We start from the raw sequence: 27,569 nt of genomic DNA on the forward strand, positions 1-27,569 counted from the left end.
AACAGCGTATGATTTCCAGTCTTCACGTGTGGGAGGAAAACCGCGAATTTAAGGAGAAAACGATTTAGATTCTTCCAAAGGTGAACGACGACTCTGTCCGAATGTTCAGCTTGAATTCATGAACATGAAAGGGCATGTCCGTTCTACCTTGACCCGATATAAGACAAGAGGGAAAATTATTGTTATCTATTATTGTTATCTATGATCTCCACATCGGGTAGTGTCGGGGCACGTGAAATACAGCAGGAAACCGATGTATAATGACAAAAAGTTTGAAACAATTCAACAGGACACATACCCCAACCGGACACTACCCTCTAACTGAATCCACCAGGTTTACACTGTGGCACTATATACACGATTAACATCCTCGAAGGGAGTTTGTTTGTTATGTACTAATTGTTCATGAATGGGATTTTTTTTTCATCAGGAGTGGTATTTGAATTGGTACTTGACTGAAAGGTAAAAGTCCAGGACTTATTGTCCAGAGAGTCCTTGATCCGGAACAAAACATTTTGCCACTCACCATCCGTCCAAATGTGCTCCTGCTTGAACTGTTCCAGTGTGATGGCGTCCCATTTGAGGGACTCACTCAAATCAGTAGGGTCCTTCTTCGACATATCCTCCCGCATGCTTTCGATCTGAGGAGACGATAATAAAGTGTTAGCGGGGCATTCCAGACAATTTATATCACTTCACATACGTAATGTAGTTCACAAATCGATACTGCCATGTAAAGATTAGTGGAATTCATTCCACTAATCTTTTAATTTATTGATGTCCCTGAGCAGATAAATCTATACTCTGAAAAACTCAAAACATAATACACTGAAAAAGCAAGACAATGATGATGACATAGGAGGTTATTCTAATAGCAATGTAATTTCATTTCATAATGTAGGCTAATTACACTGTAAGCATTAACATGCACAAACTGTGTAGAGGTGGACGGAATATAATTTGTTACTAGATACTGGAGGAAAAATATCAAAAAGAGAAGAAAAAAGACGTACACTGGCCTTTAGGCGTATATATTGCCCGCTGTCATTCCAAAGCGACAAACAGGAACAGGACTCCCTTTCATGAAAGCTGTAATACCTCCATTCTACAGAGATTTTCTCTCATCGGTCATTCGTCGGAAACAAAGTTTGTTGCTTCCGGCCACCCACGGAAGTGTATCGGATCAAAATCTGATGAATCCGACTTGGTCGGACAAATATCAGGGGAGTGTCAGACATGTCGCGCGTGATCCTCGTCGGACGAACTTGTCTCATCGGATCACTCCTCGACATGTCTGGCACTGACATAACAGTCGACCAACACAAGTCGGACCCATCGGACTGCGATTCGATACACGTCGGTGGGTGGCCAGAATGAGTGAACGATGAGAGAGAATCTCTGTGGAATAGGGGTATTAGCCCTGACAAGTTGTCAATCTTTGACAATCACCGTAGTAACAGTCAGTGACCAGAGCTTCTCAGCCAAACAAAACCAAGGATTTTACTGAAATTGTCAGACAGACAACTTGTCAGGGCTGACAACTTTGTTGTTTCCTCTTTTTAGCATTTCTTCTAGTGTACACAGTCGGTCTTTGATAATCAATACGACACTTCAAATTTTAGCACAATCAATATGTACTGTGTCTAATGCGTGATATCTGCATACATGCACCTGTTACAAAATTGTGTCATTACATTAACGTCAAATGACAAATGCATTCGTGTTTTGCAAATAGGTCTACTTGTACATATTTGACTCTGGTTATCAGGCCAAGAGATGTCACCTAGCATCAAAACACACAGTGACATACCTAAACCTGGTATCGGGTGACTGCATACTCGTTTCATTTATCTCTCTCTTTCTACTCTCTATATTATACGTTTATTTGTCTCTGTCTCTGTCTGTCTATCTGTCTGTCTGTCTACCATTCACTGTTATTACTACCTGCTCTTATTGACTACAGCATCATACGTTCTGGTTTATGCAAATATTTCTGACAATTTTTTGGACATTATAGCAATGAATGGTAAGGCACATAACTTGTGGCTATTGTTCAGTTCAAGTGTTACGGCAGGATGATGTCACGACTGGAATATAAATAAAGATGATCTGGAGGATTTTTCTTTCGAGGCGGACCCTAGGGTGCTGAAATTATATATACATATATATATATATATATATATATATATATATATATATATATATATATATATATATATATATATATATATATATATAAAGAAAGACTCTCAAGTACCCCATGGATCCAACGATTACAAAATTGTTTATTACAAAATTTTCGGTCTGCCTCAGACCTTCGTCAGTGTAAAGACAATCAAAATGTGCTCCAAATGTGCAAATGTCGTCCAAATGTGCTCCTGCTTGAACTGTTCCAGTGTGATGGCGTCCCATTTGAGGGACGTCTTTACACTGACAAAGGTCTGAGGCAGACCGAAAATTTTGTAATAAAAAATTTTGTAATCGTTGGATCCATGGCGTACTTGAGACTCTTTCTTCTAATAATTACAACATTCGAAGTCCAACACGTGGAAAATTCCAAGATGAACATTTTATATTGGATTTGTATGCATACTTTTATGAAGTACTAAGTGATTGGTTATGTGCATACCTCAATAGAGGTCAACATACATTTGGATTGCAGGGACCTTTTTAGCACCCACTGAGACCCTTTGAAATTCCCTACAGAAAGTAATGATTTATTCAAGCTCTCTTTTAATGTGCTCATGTTGACCTTTAGCGAACAGGAGAGCATTTGAAGACGTGCGGAACCATATACAACTCCATGGGAGAACCGATGAAATAGGACAACTTCATCAAATCATGAAGCTACACATGACCAAATCGATAAAGTAACAAAATCTAATGTGGGCTGGTGCAAAAGGAGTGGAAAAGAGACTGGGACGCGTGGTTTTTAGTTCAGTGAGTACGGACTCGAACCAGACATTTCCATTGAGTCTGCAAGCTTTTGAATGATATTTTTTCAGTGTTTCTCCTAATCCTATGTCTACTAACAGGGGCGTAGGCATGTGAATGCGTGTTAAAATTACTTACACAATATTGGGAACTCGCAGATTCGTCAAGTGGATTGCTAATGGAATCATCAAAATTTCATAATTCAAGGGATAAGTTCTGGCAAAGCAGAAAAAGCCCGGCAAAGAAACAGGGAGCATATCATTTAGTGCTCTTACATGTACATGATGTGTCTATTTTTCATGGACCTTGCAGGTTGAGTCACGTGACATAGGTATTTCTAGTTTCTTGTATATTTAGCGACCTTCTTGAACATTTGTATATAATGGTGGCCAGCTCGTTTATTGTATACACGTTGCCACACTACAACGGCTCTGCATAAAAGTGGTTTTTATCGTATTGTGGGGATTTCACGACATACTTACTCTGTTGCTGTAGACACTCCTTTCGCGCTATTGTGGCAAACTTTTTATGGAAGGAACGCGTTAATGCGGGTGTATACAATAGAGTAAAAACCTGATACCTGGGTCGCTGAGCACAGATATCTATACAGGCGTGTTGGATTTGTCATCTCTGGCTGCTTGTATTTACTCAATGAACAAACACCATGTACAAATGCCAATGCGGTCGCTGCTATTTACAAAAGGGAGGTTGGAAGTTATTACGGTGTACACGCATTAATTTGTCCCAATATTGACAAGAATTCTGGTGCATGCATATGAGAAACAACAGTATCAATGGCAATGGTAGGGTTGGCAAGGGTCTAGCGATAACTCCAAATGTGACACTTCAAAGTAGTGTGAACAATGCTGTCCTCACATTAAACTAACTGAATTGATATACGAGTTCAAGTAGACTGTTTCTACACCTGTATGTCTGTACTTTTTGGAATATAATATGTAGAGAAGGATTACAGGTGCACTACTAGCAATTCCTCTTTTCAATGGCCAGAAGGTAGAAACGGGGGTAGTTTTAGATTATTCAACTCTGAGAACAAGCCACCATGACCTAAGTGTTTCAATCCTCCCCCTCATTTTTTTATCATCTTATCAGCTCGACGTAATATAATATGACATGCACAATATCACATTTTTTTATGATAGAGCAATAATAATGATAACAGTGATAACGGTATTTATTATCACGTTGTTGTTATCATTATTAACAATGATAATGATAATGATGATAATAATAATAATAATAATAATAATGATAACAAAAATAACGATTATCAATACTATCTTTATCATAATTGTTATTATCATTATCATCATAAATGTTGTTGTTCTTATTGTTCTTGTTGTTCTTGTTGTTGTCATCGTCGTCATCATATCCTGTTAAGATCAAAGGCACCGATATATAAGATGGCCTCACCCGTGACTCGAAGGAGCTGATGTCCAGTCGTCGGAATGGGTTGATGGGATAGATGTTTCCGGAGTACTCCTCCCTGCTGCCGTCAGGGTATATCAAGATGTTCTTGCCCTCCTTGTGCTCTGGGTACGTCTCCAGCTCCAGTTCGTCCAGCAGCTCCAGGATTGTCCTCTGTTCTCTAGGAGGATAAGCGTTTTCAATTCTAATTAAAATCTATTTCACAATTTTCATATAACAATATTACATAAAAAATAATAGCACAAGTTTTGAAGGAAAGATAAAACAGGCTCTCCAGACTAGCCATCCATGATTTCCTAACTCTGGTGTGAGAGAATAGCTACGGACTCTGATAAGTGGAAATTTTATACAGTATGTCCCCCCCCCCCCCCCCCCGAAAAAAAAATGAGATTTTCAGTATGATGAAAGTTATGGTTTCATACCCTGAAATTGTATTTGGTTTGATTCACTATTTTTGAAGTTACCATTGCGGAGGGTCCCGTTGTAATTTTTTTTTTTTTTTTTTTGGGGGGGGGGGGGGGGGGAGGGGGTGGACAAACGGTATAAATGCCATCGCGAAAACGAGACAATTCCTAGCCACGTGAAAGAAAAAAAGAGAGAGACATTTTGTTGGCTCTCGTTTTCACCCCTTCTTGATCCTAACAGGAGATGATAAAGAGATTTCAGATCACGACTTCTCGTCTTCTCGTCTTCTCAGACCGAGTCGAAATGACGAGGAATTATCTTGTCTTCTCGATAGTATCCCTTAGGCCTATTTTTGCTTCCATATCCATAGCCAGCCTGAGGTTCGACTATACATCGGCATCCCGTACCCCTTACTATTGTCAATTATGTCTAGAAGATTGAAGCTGTTACCGCTGTCACTTTCCTAATTTGAGAGCAAACGCTACTACAAAGAAGTATGAGATATATCTGATTCCATGACATTCGCTCCCATGAAATATCTGCATGCATAGCCAATCATAACTTCTACCCACAAACATAGTAACCCAGATGCCCTGAACTTCATCCTCATCATCGATATTACGAGTCTGTTCTGATTGGCTATTTGTTCCTTTGTTTGTTGTTCTTTTTGAGTATGCAAAGGAAGTAAAATATAAAAAAGACGTCTCATTATGCTCCCAAAAAAAATGGGTACATAGATTTTTTTTTCTATTTCACGTTCGAGTCAACACCATGCAAGGATGATTTTGTGCTCTTTGCTTATTCACAGCGTAGCTGATCTTTTAAAAGAGATCCGCTATAATTATGTCAACTATACTTTATATCTTATTCAGAACAGGTAACGACTAGATTGATTTGCCCTCCAGCAACATGACATTTTGACACAGAAACTTTTACGCCCTGCATTGCGCTGACATTGAATGGAAATGAAATGCCTGCAGCAAGTTTATTTAGTTATATCTCTGCCAATTTTGGCATACTTTCCCAGTTAAACGGAGTTACAGTACGTACAAGTACCAGGTATTCTCTTTCTCACTGGTATGAAGACACCCCCCCCCCCCCCCCACCACCACCACCACCGCCACCACCGCCACCACCACCACCACCCCCGTCTGTAAGTGTGGGGTTTTTTGGTACGGCTATGCCTACGTAGTTGCCACAGTTGTGAAAGGGTATGACGATTGGACGTGTGTTTCCAATTCAATTCCTCACGTGAACAAATTGAGTCGACTTAATTACTTTTGGGGAAAAATTGCAACGAAATTTCAACGAACGTCTTGACTGGATCATACTGCTAACCAAGATTATAGCGAAGCATTGATAGGCTATAGGATACATGACTGTCACATTTTAATATGTGCCCCCACGTTGAAACTATAGGCAGGATAGGAGCCTGCCATTCACCTAACATGCCCTACTTTGTGCTTGGATGAGTCTCATTAAGCCCTCTATAATCACCCATGATCGATGTCGATTCCTGTTTGTATAAGGCTCATTTTAACGATTCGGATTTCATTTAAAGAATGGTGAAGTCTGCATACATATGTCATTAGGCTATACAAATCGGTGAGCTGTGAGGCAGTACAAAGACAGTTTAACGAAGTTCCAGTCAGTCAGAGGTTCGTTCATCCCTCTAGAAACATGGCCTTATCATTTTGCTCCACGATCGGTTTGTATTTACAGAATGTGTGTTTGTTAGACAAATTTGTCGAAGTCTTTTCGCTCACTTACGTGCTGACCCACTGATCACCGAGGTCAAACCGCCGAGTTCCAGTAGCTGTGTTCATCATGGGAGACAGCGTGCGTCCGCCAACGTGGGCTATATCAAACATAGTAGTGATAAAACACGAAAAAGCAAATACGTCAATTAAGGGTTCTATAAACCGTCGTCTCGGTATGTTTCAATGACTCACAAAGGATGTTAATTTGTGTGTATGTATGTTAACAATGGTCAAATGGACGGATGAATTTTAGCTGTGTATGACAGGGTGATCGAAAGAGAGAAGCGTCTGCATGCTTCATCCAATGAGCGAAATTCGAACAAGACCTAACATCAACAGCCTTTTCAGATTTGAATTCACCTCTTACTGGTGAAACTTGGCCAAACGGTCGTCGTGAGAATGGTATTGAGTATTGAATCTATCGGAGCTAATAAGCATCAGTGAAGTACCTTCTGATGGTTCTGGATGGTATATACTCGCAAATTAATTTTATGGTCTTCAGGGAGGAGAGAATGGCGGTCATGGTAATAATTGTAGGACTACTCATTATGGGGAGATGTTCGTCATTCCGAAGGTTCTTTAATCCAAATATTAAATAAGGCAAGCTATTCCGAAGGTTTGTTATTCCGCAAGATAAAACAATCCCCATACCGAGGTGCTCCCTAAATCTAATGAAATAGGGTTCGTTAATCAGATAATTTGTGGCGTTATTCCGAAAAATAAAAAGAAGGTGCAAACTTTAATGTACCTTCTGAATTACGAACTTTTACCCCATTTCCTGATTATTAAACGAAAATTGTGGAGAACGAACCTTATTTCATTTTCGGAATAACAAACTTTTCATCATATTCGGATCATAAACAACCCTTGGGAATAACGAACAGTAAAAATGGTAACCTAGTCATCATATTAGGAGACAGATACGACGGGAGAACGTACAGTTTGCCTCGAGCACCACCAGCTTTAGATTTGGGTGCTTCTTCTTCAGCGTGTATGCCGCCGTCAGACCCGATAAGCCCGCCCCTACGACCACCACATCGAGCGGTGGTTCGGGCTCTGGGTAGCCGTTGCCGAGGTGATCGGACAGCGAGGTCGGTGGAGCGGACATCTGTGCCCCGGCGTCGACCGGGGAGATAAAGTCCTCATCGTGCATTCCGTTGGCGATGGGCCGGTCAAAGTACTGGTCAAATGAGTCTGTGCTGCCTCGAGACTTTGCTTCGTCATCGTCGCCCGTGATCACCTCCTGTTTGCATTGTGAAATGAACCATCCAGAAATTAGCATGGGAAATACAGTATGTAAAAAAAAATACAATCGGATTTTTGCATCAATAACTTCCAATACGATTAAACTGTCTGAAAGTTATTTCAGAGTCTTAAAATATGATATCTTAACTTTATTTTGCAGAAAACCCCATTCAATTCCGTTAAGTGGTCACAGAGAAATGTGGATCGTTGTAAAGCAGGTAATGGGTCTGATTCTTTCAACTTCCACTTGGATGCTCTTAGACCTGCATATTAATGTGTGAACACAACGGACAGATGCATGGATTCAATGCAATAATCGCATATTTCATTCAAATCATTAATCAGTGACTTCATTAATCAATTTGTTAGTTTATTGATTTATTTATATTATCATATCTCCATTATATCTATTTATTCATTCATTCACTTATTGATTCAATAGCGAATTATTACAAAAGTCATACTTTGATTTACATGGAGGGATTCTTCCAGTAAAGAAGCAATCAATATCATTTTTAAACCGCTCGAGTGTGGTGCTGTGTTACCCTTGAAAGACTATCGGTAATTAATATCTGCAGAAGCCTTCGAAGAGAATAATACTGTCTAGCTTTACAGGTAGACATTTCAAAAGAAAAACGAAACGCTAACGAACCTAACTTTTTACTACTTCCCGAGAGCCATTTTCCTCGAGTTGTCGATGAATGCACAATTGTGATGTTTTAGATGATAAAGTATAAACAATGAATGTTTACGTACAATTACTACTTTCATAGAGTTTCGACGCTTGTTGTGTAATGTATACTTTGAATGTTGTTTTTTTTAGACGTTCTTGTTTTTGTATCTATCATAAAAAAAAACTGCAATGTGTAACTGAATTCTTTGAAAATCAGGATTCTGAGGTTGTGTTTGCACACATGCAATCAAACACACAATCATCAGTGTTTGCACTGTATTTCCTTATATTTGCCTATATACCAAAGCACAGTGTTTCTTCCCTTTTGAGCTATCTACAAGGAAGTAATAAGTGTCGTTTTATTTGGAACATTGCACTTTGATATTAAAGTGACGTGCGTTAGCCACGTAACCCGAATACAGTTTCATTCTATCGCGCCATTCACATCAAATCATTACGGTTCCTCATATTACGAATGGCAACACCATTACATACATCTACCGTATCATAATAGACCACGGACAGTTTCACGAGTACTTTGGGACTATTGTTGACAGCAATTACAATACATGAATTGACAACAGTACTATTGTCGTTTCGCGATGAAGAATAATGAGTTACTAATAGCATGATTCCTTCCTATGAAAAATCAAGTCACCTTCACGGATTGTTCGAAGGGTAATCAACAAATTGAGCCAACATCATTGAAAATCAAGATCCTGGATGTCTTTCATCGTACATCCTGTCAAAAAACCACTTTAAAATTTTGCAGGTTACCTTTTGTTGACCCGCCATTGTTTAGTCCATGACAAACGCGTACCATCAATTCAAGAGAAGTACAAGTGAATATCATTAAATAATCTATTCAACTTTCGTTTGTAATTGACTCGGGGGAAATGAAATGCCTAGGAGCTTGAAGTTCATGAAGCGGGGTTCCCACTATCGTGCGATCCATTGCGAACGCCACGATTGGACATTCGTAACTGATCGTGGAAAATTTGTTGAACTCGTCTGAAATTTCACGTTTGGATACGAGGTTATGCGAGTCAATACGTGTTGGTACGCTTGGATGCGATATGGTCACGATTGGTCTATTTCAAGCGATACGATCTGTCACGATCTGGTCTGCCGTTCAAATACGATCCGACAGGATTGTCCTGATTGAGTTCATGATTGGTACCGATCTAACATGACCATTACGATCAGGATCCCCGATCTGGTACGTGCAGCAACGTACTGATACGTTCCAATACGAATACCGCGAACCAATACGGGCTGCTGAGATAAGATACGATATCTTTTACGATCGGGATTAGAAGCGACCCCCATTTAAAGCGGGGTTCCCACTATCACGATTGGCGCCACGATTGAAATCGTGGTCTTAATCGTGCAGCAAGCGTGATGGTCTTATCAGATTGTATCAGATCTTAAGGTCAATCGTGGCAATCGCGTTAATCGTAGGAAAATTTTGGACGGTTCAAAAATTTTCTACGATTATCACGATTAGTTTTTGATCGTGATCATCTCATCAGATCGTCTAGGATCGTATCCAAACGCAGTAAATCTCTTCTAATCGTGCTTCTTAATCGTGTTGATCGGGAACGACTTTTTCACTTTACTTCCGCTTATCATTTTTATTATTTTTTGCCCATTTGCCCTTATGTTACTCATAAATTGATTTATTTTGTATTCTGATAGGTGGTCGCCTGCATCTTTAGATTATTTTTTCCAAACGGTAAATTCTATGACGGTGTGGGGTTTAATTGTCGTAATTTTTAAGGTACATTATCAAAATAATTTTTCAAATGATTTCATAAAATGAAAGTTGTATTACAGATTTTTAGATGTTTTCATACATTATGTTAATGATGTTTTCATTAATGAGTTGCTATTACCATTATACAGACACACAAAACAGGATATGGGATAACTTTTGTAACCAAAACAAAAAATGAGCAAAAATAAAATGGCAATTGTATGTCTGCACGTATTGACTAAAGTCAGTACAAAGATGAGAATAGTTTAATGAATCGTGCTTGAATGGGTACATATCAAAGGCAAATGGTTTATTTTTAAAAGTATATTACAGAGTTGTTTTTTTTTTTGGGGGTGCAGTATCCTGCTGTTTGTGTATTGTGCATAGTAATTAAGAGTTCTTGTTTCATCAGCCATCGTTTGACCCCTTTACATCTATTTTGACACTTTTCAATGTCTTTTTTGTATGTTTGGTAGCACATAATTTTAGAGGGAAATGGTTATATTTAACTCTCATTATTACTGCAAATGTAAAAGTGACCATTGTCGTGGATGCGAGATCACTCGTATGATTATGACAATGAAGATCACTCTTATTATTTTTCACAGTTAGTTATTCAATAAGTGTAGCAATATACCCCTGCGAAATAATCTTGCGTAAAACCTCCTTTTTTGTTAAAAAGTGACATCATTTTGATTAGGGAATCACTTTTCTGTTATGTGTGTGTATCAGTTATGTTAAACATTGTTAAGTAAAACACTAAATCAAGCCGAATAAACCAAACTTTTAATAACCCATGAGATAACGACATTTTGAAATAAAAAGGCATATGATACATATACTTTGCGAATATGAAATTGAACACATAAGCAATACTATCCATTCGGCCAACTTTCTTATATCGAGCGTATATAACACACAATACTATGTTACATAACATTCAAAATGATCCCATCTTTCTTAGCTTCCATTTCATCATGTAATTATTTTCTTCATGTATTGGAGAAAGGTCATTTTGTCTTGCTGTTTGTTTTTTTTTTTCTGGGGAAGAGGGGCAATCATCTGATTTTATGTATTTGGGTTCGTTATTTCATTCTTTTTTTTTTGTGAGGGGGGAGGGTGAGCATGTCGATTTAATAATCTATTAATTTCTTTACGCTTAATGTTAGACGAGGGAATATCTGAGGTTATGGCTGGCCTGGGTGCTGTTTCTTTCTGATAACATAATCGTTATTAGCAATACTGCAAAGGTCACGTTGTCATCATCGTCAACCTGTCAAGCCTTGCCATCATCAATGGTTGTGGATAAAGTTAATAGGCCTAATCACTCTGCATAATTTAAGGGAAACAATAAATCTATCGTCAGCTGGACTATAATATTCCCATTCGGGTCCAATCGCGCCTTAAATGGGGGTCGCTTCTGATCCCGATCGTAAAAGATATCGTATCTTATCTCAGCAGCCCGTATTGGTTCGCGGTATTCGTATGGGAACGTATCAGTACGTTGCTGCACGTACCAGATCGAGGATCCTGATCGTAATGGTCATGTTAGATCGGTACCAATCGTGAACTCAATCAGGACAATCCTGTCGGATCGTATTTGAACGGCAGACCAGATCGTGACAGATCGTATCGCTTGAAATAGACCAATCGTGACCATATCGCATCCAAGCGTACCAACACGTATTGACTCGCATAACCTCGTATCCAAACGTGATATTTCATACGAGTTCAACAAATTTTCCACGATCAGTTACGAATGTCCAATCGTGGCGTTCGCAATGGATCGCACGATAGTGGGAACCCCGCTTAAGAAGCGATTGGACCCGAATGGGAATATTATAGTCCGGCTGACGATAGATTTAATTGTTTCCCTTAAATTATGCAGAGTGATTAGGCCTATTAATCTTATCCACAACCATTGGTGATGGCAAGGCTTGACAGGTTGACGATGATGACAACGTAACCTTAGCAGTATTGCTAATGACGACTATGTTATCAGAGAGAAAGCAGCACCCAGGCCAGCTATAACCTCAGATATTCCGTCGTCTAATATTAAACGTAAAGAAATTAATAGATTATTAAATCGACATGCTCACGCTCCCCCTCAGAAAAAAAAAATGAAACAAGGAAAAGTAGAAATTACGCGGTGCGTAATATATGTCCCCGCCGGAAGTAGCATTTAGTAGCAAAATGTACAATATAGGTAAAAAATCAAGGTCAAAGGTCAAAGAAGTCAAAGGTTAAAATTCTGTGTAGAAGTTTTGAAGCCCTCACCTAGTGCCATCACATAAAGGAAACAGAATCGAAATCGGGTTAGAAATGGCGAAGGAGTAGCATTTTGTAGCCAATGTACAATATAGGTCAAAAATCAAGGTCAGAGGTCAAAGGTCAAAATTCTGTGTAGAAGTTTTGAAGCCCTCACCTAGTGCCATCACATAAAGCAAACGGAAGTGAAATCGGGTTAGAAATGGCGAAGGAGTAGCATTTTGTAGCAAAATGAACAAAACAGGTCAAAAATCAAGGTCAAAGGTCAAAGAAGTCAAAGGTCAAAATTCTGTGTAGAAGTTTTGAAGCCCTCACCTAGTGCCATCACATAAAGCAAACGGAATCGAAATCGGGTTAGAAATGGCGAAGAAGTAGCATTTTGTAGCAAAATGTACAATACCTGCAGGTCAAAAATCAAGGTCAAAGGTCAAAGAAGTCAAAGGTCAAAATTCTGTGTAGAAGTTTTGAAGCCCTCACCTAGTGCCATCACATAAAGCAAACGGAATCAAAATCGGGTTAGAAATGGCGAAGGAGTAGCATTTTGTAGCAAAATGTACAAAGGTCAAGGTCAAAGGTCACGACTGAAATTCTGTGTAGAAGTTTCAAAGCTCCCATGTAGTGCTATCACATAAAGCAAACAGAATCAAAATTGGCTCATAAATGACAGAGAAGTAGCAAATTGAAGATTTTGATCACACACGGACGCACACACGGACGGACACACGGACGGACGGACGGACGGACGGACGGACACACGGACACACGGACACACGGACACACGGACACACGGACACGCACACGTACGGAGCCCGTTTCATAGTCCCCTGCTCGAACTCGTTCGGCGGGGACAATAACGAACCCAACTACATAAGATCAGATGATTGCCCCTCTTCCCCAGAAAAAAAAATCAAGACAAAAATGACCTTTCTCTCCAATACATGAAGAAAATAATTATATGATGAAATGGAAGCTAAGAAAGAGGATGGGATCATTTTGAATGTTATGTAACATAGTATTATGTGTTATATACGCTCGATATAAGAAAGTTGGCCGAATGAATAGTATTGCTTATGTGTTCGATTTCATATTCGCAAAGTGTACGTATCATATGCCTTTTTATTTCAAAATGTCGTTATCTCATGGGTTATTAAAAGTTTGGTTTATTCGGCTTGATTTAGTGTTTTACTTAACAATGTTTAACATAACTGATACACACACATGACAAAAAAGTGACTCCCTAATCAAAATGATGTCACTTTTTAACAAAAAGGAGGTTTTACGCAAAATTATTTCGCAGGGGTATATTGCTACACTTATTGAATAACTAACTGTGAAAAATAAAAACAGTGATCTTCATTGTCATAATCATACGAGTGATTTCACATCCACGACAATGGCATGGGTGTATGCAAGGGGGGGGGGGGGGTCGGGAGGGTCGCACGACCCCCCCCCCCCCTCCAAAAAAAAATCAAAAGGTCCACTTTTTTAAAAAGACATTATTTTGTTTTTGGAGGGCTTTTTACCCTATATACAACAGGAAAGAAAGTGACCAAGTGGTGTTCCAGAAAATTGTCAAAAACCTCGTAAATTTCGTAACTTAATCTTAATGCCATACCTAATTATTTCTAAGCCGCACTGCCATGCCGAAAAAGTAACTGTTGTATGCACCAAATGGCCCCATTTTAAGATATATAATTAAAAAACTCCCTACCATGGGAGGGGGGAGGCACACCCCCCTCCCACACCCTCCCCCGTTCGGTCGCTCCGCTCCCTCGCAAAAAAAGGTCCAAAAATTGTGATTACGACCCCCCCCCCCAGAAAAAATCCTGGATACACCCCTGAATTGTCACTTTTACATTTGCAGTTATAATGAAAGTTGAAAATATTCATTTTCCTCTAAAATTATGCTCTACCAAACATACAAAAAAAGACATTGAAAAGTGTCAAAATAGATGTAAAGGGGTCAAACGATGGCTGATGAAACAACAACTCTTTATTACTATATACAATACACAAACAGCAGGATACTGCACCCCCCCCCCCCCAAAAAAAAAAAAACTCTGTAATATACTTTTAAAAATTAACCATTTGCCTTTGATAAGTACCCATTCAAGCACGATTCATCAAATTATTCTCATAAGTACTGACGTTAGTCAATACGTGCAGACATACAATTGCCATTTCATTTTTGCTCATTTTTTGTTTTCGTTACAAAAGTTATCCCATATCCTGTTTTGTGTGTCTGTGTAATGGTAATAGCAACACATTAATGAAAACATCATTAACATAATGTATGAAAACATCTAAAAATCTGTAATACAACTTTCATTTTATGAAATCATTAAAAAAATGATTTTGATTATGTACCTTAAAAGTTACGACAATTAAACCCCACACCGTCATACAATTTACCGTTTGGAAATAATAATCTAAAGATGAATACAAAATAAATCAATTTATGAGTAAAATAAGGGCAAATGGGCAAATATTAATAATAATAATAAGCGGAAGTGAAGTGAAAAAGTCGATCCCGATCAACACGATTAAGAAGCACGATTAGAAGAGATTTGCTGCGTTTGGATACGATCCTAGACGATCTCATGCGATCATCACGATCAAAAACTAATCGTGTTAATCGTAGAAAATTGTCCAAAATTTTCCTACGATTAACACGATTGCCACGATTGACCTTAAGATCTGATACAATCTGATAAGACCATCACGCTTGCTGCACGATTAAGACCACGATTTCAATCGTGGCGCCAATCGTGATAGTGGGAACCCCGCTTCAACGTGCCTTGCTGAGGAGAAGGAAAAAAAGATTGCCACAATTTTAAGTGAAAATGGCAAGGTTACAAGCCTGAAGCATTTGGAGAAGTCATTATTCCCATGGGTTGATGAATATCTGTAATAACTCGGCGACTAGATTGGTTAGGTGGGGTGGGGTATAGAAGACAGGGTCTGATTATTAAGATGTCGAATCTTTCTATCAGTCACGTGATGCATGCGTTACATGATTGCTCCTGGTCATATTATGGGGAGGGAAACGAATGATTTCTTTGACACACTACTGTATTGATACTGACTATAGGAGAAATGCATGCTATTCCATTTCCACAGTTTGATATGATTGGCTGGTGGCTTCATTATGAGATATTGTCGAATTTTGATGGTTGAATTGTATAATTATGTTTAATGGCAAAACGCTCTAGTAGACGATAGTTTGGAGAATTATACCGCCGATGTTACGATATCTTTGACGAAGAATAACCATGCCAACAGAACATTTACCATAAAACGATTCATTTCTATTGTACTGTAACTACTAATTTTTTTTTTTTGTCAATAAGTTGCAATACTGTAACCTTCTTTGGAAAATTTTGAGTAAATTCGATCACTCGCATAATTTCATTTTGAATCAATTGACTTTTATTTTTAGCCTTAATAGTCATTTCATATTTTTACATTTATATTGCATTGCATAGCGTTAAGAGATGTAGTACCGTAGAGCTCAGGGTTATTTTTCCGAAATGGAAACATGTTCGACAGTAATTGCAGAAGTTGTTCATTAATTTTGTGTCATTTAGTAGATATAATTTCTTGTAAATGATCGCGTTTGGATGCTATAGATACATTTAATATATTTTGATGATAATGATATGCTTATACAGTGCAAAAGATTACCTGGGACAAAAAAAAAATGAAAGAAATTGGGATTTGTATTATCACTGTGAGGCTCCTGGGTTTGCGTACTGGAGTACAGGGCGATTAGCACAGATTTTGATAGTAATCTACCGATATATTATGTTAATGGCAATAATCTATCTACGGCGTATTCATTGGATAAGATATATGGCTTAATAACGAATGCAAACATAAGTATTGTTCACTAAAAGATGAGCTATTTAGATACCATATGGAGAAATTCAAGATATACGTTCGGTTGTGGAACCCAAATGTATAAATGTGTTTTAACTCTTGTGAAAAGTACGCACATTACCTTTAATGGCGCCACGAGCACACACTACAACGGCGCACAACTGTTATTATTTCACGTGCAAATGACTTTGATGCATTGCCTTTTGTATCATGCTGAATACCTTCCATTGTAATCACTGTTTACATAGAATGCATTGAACTGTTTGCACTTCTGGTTTTCGAGTTGATATTTACACACGGGCATGTTTCACTTTGCTAAGTAAAAAAAAACTCGTGCTATACTCCTTGAAATCCCCACACTGCCATGTTTTATATACATTAAGTATCACATATTATCACATGATATAAAAAATCTAAACTCTAACAATTGCCAGGTGCGATGAGATATAGCAGTCCGTCTGTCGTTGCAGAACGTGATGCTACACTATAAATCGACAGGTACCATTGCCAAGGAACTTGATTTGATATCAATGTTTAGCTAACCGCTTGCGCATATTTCGTTGGAACTTGTAAATCCCTTCAGCAAGTGCAAATTATCACTTAAAACAGCCGTTATACACATTTCCTGCGGATCCGAGTGTCGATACAGAGCTGAGAACTAGTTGTCACCTGAATATTTCGCGGCAACGAGGAAAACTGAAATATAATCCAATGGAGTAGATCATTCTACTTTGTACAGGCCCTATTTGAACAGTAAGTGAAGTATTGAAGCAATTTGTATATATTAAAGGGGCATTCCAGACGATTTTCATAATTTCACATCCTGTAGTACATAAATCGACAGCTCCAAGTATAGATTTGTGGAATTTATTGTGGTCCTTGAGCAGAGAAATCAATACTCTGAAAACCAAAAACAAATTACACCGAACAGAAATGATGACATAGAGCCTCACATATTTCAGAAATGTAGCAATGTAATTCCATTGCAATACCACATGTTTAACGAATTCACCTGTGTAGAATTTATGCATACCTTCTTGTTCTGCTTCCTTGAGCCCCAACCCATGCATTCTTGTTGTGAGGCTGCCATGTCATCATCCTTGTTCATTGTGATTTGTCATAAATTTTGAAAGCACTCCTTTTCATTATCCCAATCACTACAAATTCTGAAACTCTGCACCCACTGTAACCTATTCATAGTTGTTCATAATCTCTGTAAAAGTCTGAAAATCAACCGGACGTCTCCTTTAATGCTAAGTATCATGGGTTACAAAACAGTCGAGATTTCTTTTCATCTTCGGCAACCGTTCGGTATGGAAATGTATCTATATCATATGTAATTACAAAGTGTATTGATATTTTTTTGAGTAAAGATAGTGGTCAGTTTCGCAAAGTCATACACGGAACACATCCATTGTTTCGCTTAATTTCTTACTTCCGCGAGGGACGGTATATTTTTGCCAGAGTTTGTTCATTTTGTAACTTGCTAGCGATATTTTTGGGCCTGACTTTTGATGACTTTTTAGGACAGTAAAAGCAAATAGTGTCACTCATTTTAATGAAGTTCTGAGGCGTTTTAGTGACCATGTATATTAAATGGCGTTTGCAGGGGATTTGCGCTCTGCGAGTGGCCTGTTCAGGTTATATTATGGCCTAGCTGGTCCATCCATCCGCCATATTTGTCCGACTGTGACAATGAAAAAAGAAAGGCAATGCATCACAGTGCATCAAATATTTTCTGGAGTACAAAACCAACACTGCAGCGAAGCATATCGCATATCTCAGCATTATATACAACAGCAGCGGGTCGTGTCCTTTTGAATATCTATGCAGCAACCTGTGAACATCACACTATTTTCTTTGGCTTCGGCGCACACCACTGCATTTTACTCCGACTTTGCACACACTCTACTCACAATGAAAGGCCACTGGCAGATAAAAGTCAGCAACAATGCAGTACTCGTAAACGGAAGAATTTATAACCTCTCCGCTGAAACAGTTGAAATACTAAGGGCTCAAGATTTAAAAAAAAAAAGAAAAATGATAAAACAGAGAGCAACATGTGCCTGAGTTTAGATTACCCAAACGAAGTAAAAATGCATTGAGAAAAGACACCTCTGTAACTTTTATATACCTCTTACTGAAAATGTGTGACAATCTTCAAAACACATACAAATTTTGGGACTCTAATCCATTAAGATAACATTAGGGCCTACACTCTACAGCCAGGTATGAAATGTAATGTCGTCATCAGAAATATTATCACGTGATTTGTTCAATTCCTGCGTTCAGTCTTCCTAATATCTTCAACTTTGGAAATTTGGCAGCGGAAATCAGAGTGCTTCAAAATTTGTTTGTTCGTTTGTTTGTTCGTTTGTTTGTTCGTATGTTTGTTTGTTTGTTTGTTTGTTTTTATGGGGGGTTAATCATGATAGGAGATTCATGAGGAATCCTTTAATAGTTTTGCAGAACCACTTTCTGCTCGGTTTGAAATATACCATCCTCGTCTGACATGAAACGCCATTGTAAAACCTGAACTTCAATCATAAAACGTTGCAGTAAAGCCCGCATATCTACTTCCTTTCTATTTAGTATACAGGCCTTATAAGGCAGATTGTCTTGACTCATCTATTCAAGAACCACCCGCACCTTTCCCTGTCTCTGTTGTACGCCGATCGTCAAGGTTACTGCCAAAATTACAAGCAGAACTCTGCAGCAATCGTCATTACTTGAGTAACATTAATCTAACAAAATATAATCGATGTACAGCAACACAGTACCTGGTACCTTTCTCAGTTGCGTACAAAAACATTCATACACACACTCAAACACGTATACATAATGCATACACACATACATTCATGCATACATACATACACACGACACTCACAAAAATACATGTAAACATATGAATGGGTGTGTGTTGGTGTCTGTCTGTCTGTCTGTCTGTCTGTCTGAATATATGTGTGCAACAATCTTCACTCCCTTCACGCCATCAACTACTGTATGTGTAGAGTCACTCACTTTCATTGTTTGGGAATCGTACACTTTTTCACGATGACGCAGCCGAGCAGAGATTCGAGTATGAACCTGTAACTGCAAGATATGACAGTTTTAAGGACTAAGTTCACCTTCATAGACATCCAAGGATTGAGAGAATGCAGCAGTATCCATAGAATACAGCAATGAAAGTTTGAGGAAAATCCGTTCAAAAGTTATGAATTTTTGGAGTTTCAGTGCCGCCATCGCTGGATGAGAAGACTACTGTAGCTTGTGATGTCACATAAGTTAACGATATAATTCTTTTTCGCATAACAAAAGAATAATCGACTTGCCTCTTTCAGATGGTAGGGGAATATGATATTACACTCAATATATGTCAGTTACGAGTCGAGGGAATGTGTACAAGCGGTAATTCTTTCAAAATATGAAATTTTGTTGAATTCCCTTCATATTTTCTTTATTATCATTCTACGCATGTGACATCATACACTGTTGTAGTCTTCTTATCCAGCAGCAACTGCACAGAAACTTCGAAAAATCATAACTTTTGAACAGATTGTCTGATATTCCTCTAACTTTCACTGTGTGTTCTACTAAAATTGTTGCATTCCCTCAGTTCTTATGTAGGCCCTACATGAAGGTGAAATTGTCCTTTAATTTCTCACGACGAATGGAGTAGCACACTACGTCCCTTTGTAACGAGCAGGCGCTTGCATCTTGGATGGGACTCACGCATACACGCAAAGTAAGTTTCTAGAATGCTGCATAATTATCATGGCGCCACCTAAACTACATGAGCACATAATTATTACATACACATACAACACAATAAGCACTCATACACGCACCCCCACTGGTTCTGCAATGCACATTATTGGTAACCAACTCGGCCTACCACACCGTGAATGTAACCTTCAAATAACTCAGTTCTTACGGAACCCGGACATGGAAATTGCAACAATGTACCCCCACATGGGGTATTCAAGTCGAGGTAAGGGCAAACGAAGAACAATGCACCGCAGCTAAAAATGTGAAGAAGACCTAGGTACTTTGTAATTTGACTACATAATTATACTGTTTACTGACTACAACGGACAGATGTACGACGTGATCAAGATATGATTCATTTTACGAACAAATAAAAAAGATGTTGTTTAACAAGCTCCATTCCAGCAGAACAGTTGATTGCTATGAATTTATGAGATGAGCCCGCATAATAACCCATAACGACAAACGTATGTGACAAGAAGTTTTGATAGATTGTATAATTGATTGAGACCAAACTTCAGATTTCTAGCTTTTTTTGTGGTGAGATGGAGAAACCTTATATGAAAATGAGAAAGACGATTTAATTCAAGAGGAATTCAATGTTAATTTGATGAAAATTTGTTTTGAAATAACTGAGATATCCAAAATATAGCAATTCTAATAAAAGGCAGTACCCACCTTTTATTACGATCGCTTTGTTTGACTTAGTTTTTGGATGTCTCCGCCTTTCCAAACCGATTTTCATGAAATAAACTTAGAATGGTAAATGCTCTGAACTATTTCATACGTGGTTTCTTGGTATCTCAAAAAAAAGAAGAAATTAAAGCCCAATCCTCACTTCCACCAATGTTACATACCCATCACTTCGAAACTCTTTTAGAAATAGGAATCTACAAAATTAGAATTCTATACACTTTGATCCGCGTCCTGCCAGTTCAGATTTAACCCTTCCTGGACCACTATGATAGAATACCACTGCCATAGATTCAGCTGAAGTACTATATCTCCTTTAGTGGTAATGATGGTGTTAACTATCACTTTCATGCTTTAAGATTTGCGTGGGCCGTCGGAAAGAGACTGGGAAATATATAATTCTGTCGACACTGCCTGGTCACTGCCTGGTCACTGCCTGGTCACTGCCTGGACCCTGCCTGGTCACGTGATGTCGGGACAAACATCGAGATAAAAAGGAATGTTAGAAAAGTAAAAGGATTCAACATCAGGCATCCAGGGCATGATGTTATGAGAGCCCTCGTTATTTCCTTTTATTCTTTTTTTTTACCATAAACTCAGTTATGACCTGTATGATAATGTCACTTGATAACGAAATGAAAGCGGATCGCGGCGCGACGTAAACATTGGTAAAGGTGCCCCATGCAAAGAAAAGGAAAAGGGCCACAAACAGATTCAATGCAGGGGAGAATGGGAAAAGTTTAATGCGCATGCAATGCACGCATTAACAATTTCCTTGGCTACAATTGTTCATTTCCCATTCTCGATATATTTATTTCTCATGCTGATGCATCGCTTCTTCTTTCTTTCTTTTCATTCCACAAGGTCATATTATTCTTCAACTGTTATTTGAAGAATGCATGGACACAGGAGAAAATCTCTTCGTCCAACAAGGTCTTCATGTGTACAAAATCTGTCCACTTTGAGGCACTTAAATACTTACAGCAATATAAGCAAGCTTCTGGTGGCCCTGCGGCTTTATGTCCATTCCGCCGAGGGATTGGCTAATAATAATGTGGCTTGCCAAGGAATATGACCGCAACTACTACAGGACTCGAACCAAAGACCTCACGATCTTGAGTCCCGCGCGGCCCTATGCCACAGAACCACAACTATTGCAACTACCAACACCTTCTCTAACCATTTATTGTAAGGAGACATTCTGGAGAAAAATATGGAGAAAATCATTCCATGAAGGAATAACTTGATTTTGTTTTATCCATCCGAACGCAAAAAAAAAACAACAACAGTATGATATCCACCAAATTACGACTGTCTATGGGTCTCGACGAAACATCAATCGGGCGCACAAGATGGTTGTCATCTAATAACCATGTGCACACCTTGTGATTCAAGTCTCTGTGATGACGTATTGGTAACAGAAATGCGAAACTTCGTTATTCAAGGTAATTACGATTACATTCCTTGGCGACTTAGCGAATTCCATTGAAAAAAGGAGATTATGTTTTGGCACATTTTTTAACCTGGAGACAGTGTTACCTAAATTGCGGAATGTGATATCAATACGCTGTAGAAGAAGTGAACTTTCATGGTATGGGACATGGGCTACAATGCTAGCTTTTTATCTCTTTTTTTTAAACTTTTTATCTCCTCCAAAGTGGTTATATTTTGACGAAAGTTCTGATTGTTTGTTTCTTTGTCTGTTTGCTTGACTCTCTGTGAGCAATGTCACTCTAAAAGTTAGGAAGTTATAAGGTTTTACTTAAAGGGACTGTAGAGTACCGGTTGAGGTGGGGATTCGGGTTTATAACATTGCTAAGTGAGATAATGAGAAACCTCTAATGAAATGTGAAAGAGCATGTGATTTTAGGAATGATTCAAGAGTGTGTTTATTTAATGAAAATTGGTTCTCAAATGGCTGAGATATCCAAAAAAGTGACAATATGAAAAGGCTACAGGCCACGCCTTTCATTAGGATCTCTTTGTTTCACCTTGTTTTTGGATATAGGATGGATATCTCAGCCATTTCAAAACTGATTTTCAACAATTAATCTTTTGATACCCCTTAGAATTGCATGCTCTTTGACATCTCATAGAGTGATTTCTGAATATCTCGCAAAACGGTAAAAGCTAAATCCTCACCTCAACCAGAACTGTACAGTATGTCAAAATAGATCAGTTGCGGCAACAGGATCACAAGATACAATGAGAGGGGGAGGGGGAGGGGGATGCGGTGATCCGAATCCAGGACTTTCTTTTACAGGACGCTTAGCACAATTTTATGACGTCGGTGGTCTAGTGGTCGTGAAGAAGATTTACCCTCTGTGCCTGTTCTCAGTATATTATCACGATTTGGATCTAGATTTTTTTTTTTTTGTCCTGTCGTTACCTCGGATTCTACGCCGACACTGAATCAGGCATAGGCCTATATACTTCCATCGCGTGTATTCTTTGAATAATGAGACCGTGAACCTCAGTTGTATTGATGGATCACTTACTTGTTGATTCGAGCGAGTCTAATGCAGCCAAAGCCGCTGTATTTTCTATTTGCAATTGTCGACTATTCTGGCGTTTATTGTCGGAAACTCTTCAACAGAATAAGCCGAGGGTGAAGTCGATAGACCAAATATGGGTGCGTTAGCAAATCTCGTCCATATAATACCTGAAGACCTGCTGTGTTATAGTTTATCAATAAAGGCACTTCAAGAGTTTACCCGCCCTTGTATACAGGGTGTGGCAACAGAAAAATCTTCAAGAACTTAAGCTGTTCGTCCACCTAAAGAGCAAAGGTAAAATATTCCAAAATGGGAGGAAAGGTTTCATGTACTTTGGAGATAAAGAAGAAAGAAACTTCCAAATATGTTTCAAAGGAATTGACGCTATACCGACTTATCTGCCAAATGAATGCAATGAAAGACATATTTCAAAGAATTGGACAGAAACTTGGAGACAACGGTTCGATGACGATTTGCTCCTGTGACAATAACCGCTCGCAAGAAATATTTACACCCTAAAGCCAAACATAAAGTCTGCCCACAAACATAACTCTATACCCTGAACCCTAATCCTCACATCAAAACCAAATCTAAAACCCCAATCCTATAAATTCTTGGGGAAACTAACAATGGAGCAATTGTCGTAGGAGCTAATGTCGTGTTTGAGTTTGAGTTTGAGTTTGAGTTTCTTTATAACAACAACGTATGTACAGGAAAGTTTGAATACATGTTAATACATCAATATTAATACATAGCACATGTAACTCTCTAAACGATGTAAAAAAAAACATATTGAATATAATCTATGATATATAACGGATAAATGATCATGTATTCTAAAACTACTTATCAAAAAAAGAGCTACAATATGGCAATGTTGTACACAATGAGGTTGCTAAAAGAACCAAGAGGTAGCACAGGTGCTAGTAGGTGTTGGTCCTTTTAAACACGTATTACATAATGAACTAATAAAATACAATTAAAAATACTGCTATGACGTTATTGATTTGTCACCCTCCACAGACAGGGAAAGTGTTCTTGTTGGGGGGGGGGGGGTTGTACCTGGTTACAATTCTCGTTTTGACTTAGGGTGACTAATATTTCCAATGGTGTTCTCGAAGAAATCAGTATTAACAAAGATGAAAGAACATATAATACCGGGTTTATCTACTCCTATGATAATAATGTGGGACAGTATGCCCTTCGTATTTCGCGTGGTCAACTTTGATTGCGCGCGAATTTCCCTTGCTACAAGTTTATGTAATAGGAATAGTCTCACTAGTCATGTACCTTCTATAGACATTCATCTGTAAGGTACAAGTGTTGCGTAATAATCAAGTGTCCCTCCCGTGTATTCTTAAATGATCAAAGTATTGACACGGGCGGAAAAAACCATTGAGCCTTGAACCTTGAAGCATTAATCTCTTTCAACAGCTCCTTGGAACTATTCCGGGATGGTAGGAGTGTCGAGCGTCAGTGAGAGGTAATCTAATATGGTGAACAGGATGATTTTAAATGTCACTAATGTACAATAAAAAGGGCTTTTTACACTTGTGTTTCTTAACCCCGGACTTTCTCTGACCCAGGACTATCGTTAGTCCCGTACCAATTTTTTCAGCTTTTTACACTCGCCAATTAGTCCCGTACTATCTCTTGTCCGGGGCTAAGGAGAAAACTGACCTTTTTACACTCGTATTTCTTAGCCCCGGACTTTCCAAACCACATGAATATTCATAATTACGCTGTGTACTGTACACGTACACGCACGCACCGGCAGCACTTGATTACCTCGTTTCTGATTGGTCAGTGAGGGTCGCACTTCGTCTCCGTCGCTTAGCCCCGGATTATTTTTTCGTTCTGTTTACACTCACTTGCTTGGCACCGCAATTGCGGTGCTAGCACCGCAATTGCGGTGCTAACCCCTGCTATTTTGCAGGGCCAGATAGTACCGTACTATCGGTGGGGCTAGCCCACTTTGGCAAAAACGAGTGTAAACAGAAAGTGGGCTAAGGATAGTCCCGTACCAACGGTGGGGCTAAGGCCCCCCCCCCCTTAGCCCCACCGTTGGTCAGGGGCTAAGCAAAATTTTACAAGTGTAAAAAGCCCTTAAGTGTACTTGTATAGTACTGCTATATTATATTCCGTTTCATCGCATCACGTATTGCCTCTAGACATGGTCTCGTGACCTCAGGAGGTATATAATACGGTCCTCTATACCGATCACTTGAGTGAGACCATGCATTGGAGTATAGAAGGATTAATCGCACCACCGTTGTGTTTGATTAGTGAAGGAAAGCATGTAGGATTGTACCACCTTGAGGTATGGCTTTTGTTTGTATAAAGACATAACAAACAAACAAACGAACGAACTTCCGAGTACACGGTTTCCGCAGACACAGCGCGTGCGGGAAACGATCGTGCACGAGCTAAGTGATTTTTCATTAGATCGTTCATTTTGTCAAGCATCTGTTTGCGCTACCCGTAAGGAAATGAATATAATAACTGGAAAACACATGAAACGTTTTAATAATGAGCTTGTAACATATCCTAAGAGATGAAGGTAATTGCTTGAAGCGTAGACTGCTGAAAAGCGGAAAAGAAGCAAAGTCTCCTGACACGGCATCATCAATGTATAGGCATACATGTCTGAGAGAATCATATCATATATTTCATACAACATTAAAAAAATAGAAATTGTACATTTCATGCGTTCGGTAACATGTAGGTATTAAAGTTTCTTTTCCAGAGCTGAGTAGGCCTATATCGCGACATATAGGAACTACAAATTTACAAGTTTACATTTGTATATCATTCCAGTGTAGCTGTGGGGATTCGATAGACTGTCTACCATGATAACTAGCAGCAGAAATGCTGCGAAGAAACGATTGAGACGAATCCGGCCGCGCATTTCTGTAATTGTGCGACTTTCCTTTTTTACTATTGCATAACTGATGGCGTCAAAATCGCCATTGTCAGTTTGTCATATCACACCCATCAGGCTGAAGAAAAGTGCGGCAAGAGTTCTTTATGTGCCCCCCCCCCCCCCCCCCCACTATTACAATTATACCTACACCCCAAAGCCAACTAAAGTTTATATACATAATGCATAGCGGGGGGAAAGGAACTCTTTCCAAAAGTGATGTGATAGCTAAAAGGTGATACTCACGATTTTGTAAGGCTTGGCAGAGTTAGGACGTTTCATCTTGGTATAAGACACGGTGACATAGCGATTGATGTTATAAGTATCAATCGGTGTTGTGTAAGTTCCGCACACCGAGCCATTAGCCATGGTCATTGTGTCCACCTTCGTTGACATAATTACAATTAGTATGATATCATCAAGACAGGCGAGAAACAATAAATGTGTAAAGCGCAAGACCCATCAGAAGAACATTTGGTCAAACTCGCTGCACGCCACCAAAAAGGCCACGCTCCTAGGGTAACCTTCGATATCTGTGCACTGGGCGTACGAAAGAGAGACGGCAAGAAGCACGCCAATGAATGGAGATCTACGAGTACTTCCCAAATTTGATCGTCCGAGCCTCAATAAGCAGCAACGTACGTAGACCCGCAGATCCCAGACTGTGCCTGCGGTATACACGGCGGGGTCTGACAACCAAGTCGTGACCTCCCCTTCTGTTCACCGTTCTCTCACTCCAGTCTACCGTAAAAGCCCGGGCGCACTGATTTTTGTTTACCTGGGATAGCTTTTCTTCTTCTCTGTTTAGTTCAACATTGTCTGAATAATCAGCACATTTTTGTGGGGTTTCGACGCGTATTGTTGCCCGAAGCTTGCGGGTTTCTTTTCTTTTCTTTTCTTTTTTTCTCAGAATCTTTTTATGTTCCAACCCAGGACGTTGTACAACGATTTGAGATTAATCTAAAGAAATTCAAGATTGCAAGCCATTTACATCCTCAAACCACTCAGCGTTTTCCTTGGGACCTTTATCCCGCGTTCGGGCTGAGTGAACAGTTTTCTGTCTAGGCCATATACATCGTTTTGAACATAAGCGTTGTACCGAAGGTGTAGAAGCAACGGGAGCGAGAAAAAAAAACAACAACAAGACCGAGGCTAAGAGCAGATTAAAGGTTTATTGAGAAAGCGATGACATGCACAATGCTCTCGGTCTCCAAACATGACGAAAGCCTCCTACAGTCGAGCTCTAGTATCTTGCCGAAAATATGTCAGCAAAGAAGTATTTTCGATACCTTAAAGGGATCGTATAGTTTTAGTTGAGACCTAA

General features: G+C 39.1%; 1 protein-coding gene across 1 annotated transcript in view; it reads right to left on the reverse strand.

Moving 5' to 3' along the window:
- LOC139733296 (probable flavin-containing monoamine oxidase A) overlaps positions 1-26,946 on the reverse strand; it is a 38,579-nt gene extending 11,633 nt beyond the window's left edge. The window contains exons 1-5 of the mRNA XM_071644136.1: positions 26,492-26,946; positions 7,485-7,788; positions 6,556-6,643; positions 4,366-4,540; positions 527-641 (exon numbers count right to left, since the gene is read on the reverse strand). Coding sequence (XP_071500237.1) covers positions 527-641; positions 4,366-4,540; positions 6,556-6,643; positions 7,485-7,788; positions 26,492-26,641 — 832 coding nt within the window. The 5' untranslated portion in view covers positions 26,642-26,946. The remainder of the gene's footprint in view (positions 1-526; positions 642-4,365; positions 4,541-6,555; positions 6,644-7,484; positions 7,789-26,491) is intronic.
- Positions 26,947-27,569: the final 623 nt, after the last annotated feature.

Source organism: Diadema antillarum, unplaced genomic scaffold, assembly GCF_040938485.1.
Source record: "Diadema antillarum isolate AM-2024a unplaced genomic scaffold, OU_Dant_1.0 scf00000024, whole genome shotgun sequence".
Lineage (NCBI taxonomy): Eukaryota > Metazoa > Echinodermata > Echinoidea > Diadematoida > Diadematidae > Diadema > Diadema antillarum.